Source organism: Olea europaea, unplaced genomic scaffold (assembly GCF_002742605.1).
Source record: "Olea europaea var. sylvestris unplaced genomic scaffold, O_europaea_v1 scaffold3150, whole genome shotgun sequence".
NCBI classification, from domain to species: Eukaryota; Viridiplantae; Streptophyta; class Magnoliopsida; order Lamiales; family Oleaceae; genus Olea; species Olea europaea.
The window spans coordinates 1-9575 of NW_019250291.1; the positions used below are offsets into that span (position 1 = coordinate 1).

At 31.0% G+C, this 9575-nt stretch overlaps 1 protein-coding gene across 1 annotated transcript; it reads right to left on the bottom strand.

The window, feature by feature from the left end:
* Positions 1-351: 351 nt before the first annotated feature.
* Positions 352-1137, bottom strand: LOC111385399. The gene has a single exon (XM_023009785.1). The coding sequence runs from the start codon at positions 1135-1137 to the stop codon at positions 352-354; it is 786 nt and encodes a 261-aa protein (XP_022865553.1).
* Between the last annotated feature and the right edge of the window lie 8438 nt (positions 1138-9575).

Genomic DNA, 9575 nt, shown 5'->3' on the forward strand with positions numbered 1-9575 from the left:
TGATTTTTGGATTCTTGAAGAAGTAAAACGGATTCAAAAGATAAGCTGTTGTGTGAAGTGGGCTATCAATTCGATCCTTGCCCGTTACATCAATAATGTTCAAGATTGGCATATAGTCACTTTCCCTCTTCAACGTCTTTATAATGTCATCCTTTGCCTTTAGTAGCTTTCTATAAACAAATCCCATTGAAGGTTTCTCCTCTCCATCAACTAGTCTAAGAACTTTCACTAATGGAGTAAATACTCTCAAACACAAGTCTATCAAGATCCAAAAATCATTGGGAACAACAATATCAAAGGCCTCTTTTCCCTTTTTGCTCTTAGACCATTTCGTATTATCCCCGTTCATTACTAGTCATCATATTTCTCAACTCTTGTGTTTTTATCGAGCAAACTTTGTAATGTTAAGAAAGATGTAGCAAATCTAGTGACTCCCGGCCGAACTATCTCCCTTTTTGTGAACTTCCTCCTTAGTGCGAAAGTCTTATGATGTGCATAGATGAAAATAGTAAATGATTTTGCCTTCCTAATCACTCCTTTGAAGATAGGAAGTTTAGAGATACCCTCGAGCATAAGGTTCAAGGTATGAGTAGCACAAGATGTCCAAAAGATGTTAGGCCTTTCCATTGATAACAAATTCGCGGCGGACACGTTATTGGAAGCATTGTCGGTTACAATTTGAACCACATTTTCCTCTCCAACCTCTTTAATACATTCATTGACATATTCAAAGATGTATTCATCGGTGTGAGCATCATCATTAGTTTCCTTTGAAGAAAGAAATGTGGTTCCCAATTTATAATTCACACACAAATTCATGATACTTCTTCTTTTGCTATCACTCCAAGCATCGGTCATAATAGAACACCCATTATTTTTCCATTCTTCTTTTTGCTTCTTAAGAGTTTCTTTTGTTCTCTCCACCTCTCCCTTCAAAAGTGGCTCCCTTAATTGGTATTGTGAAGGAGGGGTGTAACCCAGACCATATTGACCAAGAGCTTCAACAAATTTTTTAAAACTATCGTTATCAATGGCATTAAAAGGAATTCTGGCTTCGTATACCCATCTAGCCAAATATTGATGAACTTCTAGTAACCTTTTCTTAGCAATTGCATCATTGATATTTTGTTGTTTCATTTTCTTACTTGCAGACATTGAAGCATCATCAACCTTAATTGGCCTTCAAAAGTTATCCATGGGACCCACATGTAGAGGCCTTTTCCCTCCCCCTTCAATGATAGAAATTTCTTCCTCTTCTTCCTCATGTGTAGACATAGATATAACTACATCTTCCCTCAACTTAGCTTTATTCAATGCATTCTCTAACTTCTTAGACTTAATCTCTTCAAGTGCTTCACGAAACTTGGCTTTTTGCTCTTGACTTGCTTTAGGACACGATTTCACACCCATTCCCTTGATGCCTGCTATGTGCACTTTATGCCTATTAATCCCGGCCTTTGTAACTTTGTCACACAATGTGCATCTCACATTATTAGGTTTACTAACATCTTCAACAATTGCAGTTTCCCATCCAACATCTCCTGAACTCTTTTTCAGCTCATTATCTTCTGAAATGGAATTAGATGCCTTGGAAGAATCATTTTGCTCCATTGGCTTCTAGTAAATTGAAAAAAAAATGATAAAAGCAAGAATCATCTTGTGAGCAATTATTTAATTTCATTTGAAGAATCATCTTGTGCCATTAGCAGCGGACTTAACAGTGAACTGGTTAGAGTTCATGTTGTAATCTCACTAACATAATGACCAATTATTTAATTTCATTGACCGATTATTTAATTAATATATTATCATCACAGCTTTAGTAGATATCTTAAATTATATGATTCATCCATATTATATTATATAACTTGCTTATCTCTATTATACAGTTACACAGACTAACAGGCATTATTAGAAATTGGTTAATTTATTTCTATAAACACCATAACCGTTAATCACCATAAAATTAAGAATAATATCAATAATAAAATTGAAATAGTAGACTTACATAAAAGCCAAAAACAAATAGGTTTCCTTTAGTGCCTTTTAAACTTTTCCTTGGTGGGCGGCAGCAGTAGGAAGATGGGCATCAAGATTCAGGGTATGTCTAATGTCCAGATGAAGATTTATGCTATAGTCAAAACCCTGGAGATTGTTGTATATAATTGATGGACTTATATGATTTGGGCCAATTTGATGTGTGCTGGGCTCAATTTTATTTTTTTAAGTTTATAGAAATGGGTTGCACTTTGTTATGTTAATTGGAACATATTTTTAATTACAAATGCTTGCGCATTTTTGGAGAGTATGTGCGCATATGCGGTCAACGAAATGAGTTGACCACATTATCATATGCATACCCCATATGCGATGCGTTTCGAAAACGCATTGAGAATATGCGTGCATAGGTGCGCATTTTAGAACACAGATTATAGTGTACCTATGAGCTCATAATAACATGGTCTTTTTCCTGCGCGCAAACCAATATCAATGCATCCATCGTTGCCCACCGAGATTCAGGATGCCACATTACTATATCATACATATAAATTTAAGGCGTGGCCTACATATATACAGTGCTCAAGGTGCCTATCCGTAGTCCCAAGGCCACCAAAGGACATTCTGGCATTGCCTGTATATAGGTGTCGAACTCCCAATACCCTATCCTTGGCTACCCTTAATGATCGTTAGGAGCCTCAAAGCGGTACAATTATTTGAATACAATAATAGGGTACATTTATAATGGGATTCACATTCAAAATTTTCAACTGCAACTGAATCAACATGACAACACAAGTATGCATGATCTTGAAAACGTAATTATTCCTACATTTTTCAAATAAACTCAATGCACATGTAACATACTACCATGTCACTTAGCAAAAGAAACAACCACATATAAACACATATTTACCCATATTAATGTATTTTGCACTGTAGTTGGAAAAATATCAATATTTACCTTTTTCGCGATTTCCTTGATCAATATCTGCATTAACACAATAATCTCTACATTAATCATATCTTATCTTATTATTTTTCAAGTATCACATCTAGACTAAACTTATAAGATAATATAGATTATTTAATAGCATACCCCTAATAAAAATAATGATATTAGCTTATTGTCTACTAGTAGTAATAATAATAATATTAATAATATAAATGAAATTAAAGTTATCGTCATTAACTAAATTCCATAAAATTATTACATGTACAATTTAAGTTAGTCAATACACTACCATATTACTTTCTCATTTCATGCTTGGTCCACTTTTCATTTCAATTAACACAAGTATATATATACATTCATACCCATTAGTAAATTTCTTATTCAATCTATATTCTTTTTTACCGCATTTCCATCATATCTTAGCATTAATACTATGCATTCTAACAATTTTTTTTTCTTCACACCTTATAACATAATTAGATCAAAGTAATTTAAGTTTAAGCCTCAAGTACTAATTGTTATCTTTCTTCCCATTTGAATTTACCACTCATATAAATATAGTAGTGGCCCAATTTCCATACACATTATCATGATAATATTAATAATTATTATACCAAGTTATTTTCTATCCCTACTCACTTCTTCCTTACTCACTATATTTTCCCCCAAGATTATTTTATACAATCCTTAATAATGTGATCTAACTAAACTAAAACTCAATATATCTTCAACTAGTTTGTAAGTTTTAAAATTTTCAAAGTTAAGATTTTGAAATGAAAAAATTATAATTTATCTTCCTTGATTTTATTAATTAAACTTGACTATAATATTATCTTTTATCAATTACTAAAGAACCCTAGAGCAACAAATTTTAATTCCTATTTATAAACCAAATAAGTACTTAAAATAATTATCTAAATAAATAATTAACTAAAGAAAAGACATACCTTAAGAAGTGAAAATGATGGGAAAATGGTATGTCACATTTCACAATTATCCTCTATTTATAGTTGATAGTAGGATTAAGTGTGCAATTTATGAAATTTCACATCTAACCCCTATGATAATGTGCAAGCATTTGATTGGATTTTAAAATTACATCTTTAGACCTTGAACCACATGTGCAATTATTTTCTTGTTTATAAAATTGCACATTTGCACCTTGAACCTTTGGGCAATTATGCAATTATAAAATTGCATTTTCAATCCCCATAATATTATTTTTAATTACAATCCCTAATAACATTTACTTTATCATTAAATTAAGTCCCTAAAATTAAAAATAAACTCCCCAAAATATTAAAAATCTTTACTAGAAAATTTTGGCATGTTACAATCGGATTTCTGATGCTCTTGTCCGTTTCAACCATCAAGTACAAAACATGAGAGGCCAAAGGTATGATGTTGCTAATAATATTTGTGGTTCTTGGAATCGACTACACACATTATTTCTTAGAGATTTTCCATATGCATATTATGTCCGCTGTTTTGCCCACCGTTTACAACTCACAATGGTTTCTGCAGTTAGGGATGTCTTAGATATTAATTCATTTTTTTCTCATTTGGACATTGTTATTAATATGATTACATCATCTCTTAAGCGTCAATGAGTTAAAAAGTGCCAAAAGAAAAGAAATTGAGCATTTGTTGGAAATTGAAAAACGAGAGTCAGGAAGTGGTGCTGATCAGACTGGTAATTTACAACAAGCCCGATGTACTCATTGGTCTTCTCATTAGAGCTCTCTAAAGAGTTTGATTAAGATGCATGCTGTAACTTGCAAGGTGCTTGAGTGTTTTAGTGATCCTTCTCCAAATATAAGATCTCGGTCCAAAGTGGTGGTGTATACAAAACCTTGATAACATTTGAATTTGTATTTATCTTACATTTAATGCGTAGAATTAGCAATTGCGGATGTAATTTGTCAGGCCCTTTAGAAGAAAACTCAAGACATTTTAACTGCTATGAGATTTATTCATACTAAAAAAACTATCCTTCAAGCATTGAGAGAAGATGGTTAGGAAGAATTTCTCGACGAGATGAAATATTTTTTCTTAAAAAATGATATACATGTACCTGACTTTGATGGTTTATACATGGTTAGTCGTTCACGTGGTCGTGAGTATCCCTACCGTTGAACACCATTACCACTTTGATAATTTCAATACAATCATAGACTTTCAGATGATTGAGTTAGATACAAGATTTAATAAGACATCATTAGAACTCATTTCTCTCAATATAGTTTTGGATCCAAAAAATTCTTTTAAGTCATTTAACATGAATAATATTTGCAAGCTTATAGAAAAGTTTTATCATGAAGATTTTACGCAGCAAGATATTTATTGTTTGAAAATTGAGTTGCAACATTATCAGAATTGATTTGTTTAGATTGATATATATTTTCAACGACGACTATGAACGAGTATTTTCAGTAATGAAACATGTAAAGACAAATTTTTTTAACAAAATAGATTATGGTTTTCTTGTTGATTGTTAAACACTAAACATTCAACGAGAACTTAGTATGAATTTAGATCTAGATTCTATTATAGATGAATTTTATGCTGTAAAATATTGACGAATACAACTACAATAGGTAACTTATATTATGATTCTTTCTTATTATATATAAATTTTATTCGTACATTAAATTTTAAAATTTTCTTGCTCCCATAGCATTAATTTCTGGCTTTGCTCTACAGTCACTACCATGACACCACCATCCCCACCACAAGCAGCATCACTACCATTAGCATAACAACTACACCCCAAGCAAGATCACTTCCATCACATCACATCAGCACCATCAGCACCTCATCACCAGTACGATTGCAGTATGAAAACCACTGCAAAACAAATCTAATTAGAGTTGTACATGATGCCGCTATTGTTGGAATTATTTTATGAAATAATTAATTTGTGATATCATGGTATATGTCATAATTGGAGAAACGTGCATGCCTATATTTATATTGCACATCATGAAATTACATGATATCTATTAATTCGTAAAGTGTTATGAATGCAGGTTAGTAGAATTAGTGAGATTCTTACTTAGACCTATTCATTGTGATAGTTTGGTGATTGGAAGATTTAGATAAAATTTCAACTAAATTATTTGATTCATCAATTGAGTAGGAGTTCTCAAGTTGGAAGAAGTAATGTAATTCTCACTTACAACCCCATGAAATTTTGCATTATGAAATTAAGTTTATGATAGTGAAATAAGAGGATTGTGGATGATAATTGGGAACATAGTATACTTTCGACTCTATGCCTAACGTTGAACTATTTTATACGTTAATTTGCATTAAAGTGAAATTGTATATGTGCATAAATGAGCATTGATTGAGAATAAAAATGTCTTTGAAATCTGATAGATCATGGCATCAAATTCCATAATTGTTGACCTTAATAAAGGTGATAAACTAAATATAATAACATTTGGCATAATAAGATTCTGAATGTACTAGAAGAACTCAATGCTTTAGAGAGCATCAACCACACAATAGTTGACTTGATGTGGGTTATAATACTCTAAAGAATAAAAATCTGAACTTTTCAAGTACGAAAAAAATAGATTCTAATGCTTCAACTATTGATAAGTTTTGTTATAGATGATATTTTTCTTAAATGTGACTTAGTTGAGATTGTTAACATAGTATTTATATTTTTGTTGGTTACACTTTTTTAGATGAGTAGTAAGCTCAAACCAGTCTCTTCTCAATATATGAAAATATTGAATTGAAGCATCAATTTTTTCTATTGATACTACCAGCTATGTGAGTTGAAAGACGTGTAACTTAATGTTGCCAAGCTTCGAGGACATACTTATGTAGCAATATTCTAATTCACATAAGACTTTGGATCTTAAGTATTAAAGGAGCTAGAACAAAATTGAGAGATAGAATAAGAGAGTGAAAAATGGACCAAGAAGAACATATCAGATAGTAAGTGCATGAAAGTTGTTTTGGTAGAGGACCAATATCATAAAGTCTCAAGTGTTTCAATCATACGGTTTGAATCTCTTAACTCGAAATAAGTTGAGCTAAAGAATACTGCACTTGAATATGTTCCTCTTAGTGTTGTTTACACGTCAATACTATATATATTGGATCTTATCTTGTATAGATAGTGGATTCAAGAGTTATAAATCCTTTATATGTGATCAAGAAGTGTCTTTAGTCTATTGTCGAGTCATTAACTTGATACAAGATAAATATATATACAAATAATGAACATGGAATGGAGGTCTATATGACTGGTACATACAACTTACTGTTGCAAGGTAAGAAAACTAACCTCCTATTTGATATTAAAATAGTGTCAAAGATTCCACTAAACTTGACCCCATTTGTTGTTCTGTAAGATTGGTTTCTTGCTTGAACTTATATGTGGTGGTTCTATTTGTACTCACAGTGGTGATATTTATTATGGTTCTGGATATTTGTGAAATAGTTTGAACTTTTGAGTTGAGAAAATCATTTAAAACTTTAATAGTTAAATTTCTATAGAGTAAATTCGTCCAAATTTTTTTGCGGGCTATGATTAAAAGAGATAGAGATGGAACTTCATTTTTTTTGTTACATCTATTGATAAATTTATGCATTTCAGTTTGTGCCTCTGATTTTCTTAACTTGAAATATTGTATTTATTAAGACTAGTCTCAAGTGGAGTAGAAAATCAGATAATGGAAGTAAAGACTTTGAAAACTGTTTGAGAGTGTGAATCTGTATCATGAGAGCTTAGTGATCTTGGTGATGAAAGAGAAGTTCTTATTGGATTAGCTATTTCTTAATCACTAGTAATTAAAGAGAAGTTCAGTGATCTTGGTGATGAAAAAGAAGTTCTTATTGGATTAGCTATTCCTAATCACTAGTAATTATATGGTCTATTGGATAGAAGGAATGGAATATTACTGAATATGATAAGGCTTGAGATAATACAATCTAATATAAGTGTTTCGTTAATTGCAACCTATCACTTAATAAAGTTCTCTCAATATTAGTACCTTCAATATATGTAAGTTTTGGATACGTAGATAACTAGATATGGGTTATCTTAGACTCACAATCGACTATATATATTCTTAATAATAAGTTTGGGAACATGAATCTATTAAGAACAAGATATATCTTTGAGATATATATGACAGTCCAAAAAAAGGTACTTAAAGTGATATTTTGGATGAATTTTGGGTTACAAGATGTGAGATTTGACTTCTTTTTCCAGTGACGGAGAAAATTTTGAAGAATATTATTGAAAATTGATATTATATGTGTTGATGAATTCGTTTTTGAATACATAAGAGTTGATTTAAATTTTTGATTCAAGTGAGTAATCTATTTTCAAGTGGGAACTATCATAGAGCTATCTAATTTCAATGGTTCTTGATTCCGAGTTGGAGTTAAGAACTATTTAATTTCAATGATTCTTGGTTCTAAAAATCAATGGAGAAATTCAAGGAAAGTGATGGAAGTATATATGTGGAGTGTAGAATTTCAACTTAATATGGGATATGGTGGAAGTTCTATTTGGACATTATGTTTATTGAGAACATTCAGATTTTTGAAAACTAAGTGGAAGACTAATGACTTTCCGATAAATAAATCTCATCTTTTTTTTTTTGGAAAAAGGGTTATACTCAACATGAGTGTATTGAGTTAGATAATTGTTTTCATAATAATAAGATTCACTTCTGTACGTCAATACTAGTTGTGATAGTATATTTAAATTTAGAGTTATACCAAATAAATCAAGAGATTGTATTTTTGTTTTCAATTGAGAAATGATTGAAGACATCTACATGAATCGATTTGTAGGTTTCATGCTGAAGGCTTTTCTAATATTGTGGTAACTTTATAATTACACTTGTGGCCTAATGCATTCATCTTGACAGTGGTACTTGAGTTTTACTAGGATTTAAATCTTGTATAAAATTTCATCATGTGGATGAAAATCACTGTATTTATGTAAAGGTCTGATGATATGTTGTAATTTTAATTTTGATGTTGATGGCATTATAGCTACGCATGAGAATGAGTGTATTGAAGCCATTTTGAATGGTTATCTTCAATATTTGGGACAAATGATATGGATTTAGCAAATTATACATTTTGTGTTAAAAAGATTATTCATGTCTTCTTACTCTGTCGCAAGATTTATATACTATAAAGACTCTAGAATATTTTAATTGTGGAATTTGTTATAACTTTGATACTTTTATATCAATAGGCAACCGTGATTCTTCATATACGTCCAAAGACTCCATAAATGCACAAGGAAACATTGAGAGAACCATATCTACTACGCTTTGGAGTTAGAAGTATCTTTTATGTATACTTATCCTCAAATTTTTCATAACATGGATCTAGTCAGTTTGTACCAATATTATCCTTAGAATGGGTATTATGATACTCGAATGGTGCTACCGTCGGTTATTCTATTTTGTTTTTGAAGGAATAACTTGTGATTAGAATAGATATGCAAATGTTGACTAAGGATGAGAGTTAATCAAGCACAAATAGTTATTAGATTGTGTAATCTTGCTTTATAGAGTAGCAAGAAATATATCTTGACAACTAAAGAAATTGTTTGGTATCGATATATTATACATCTAAT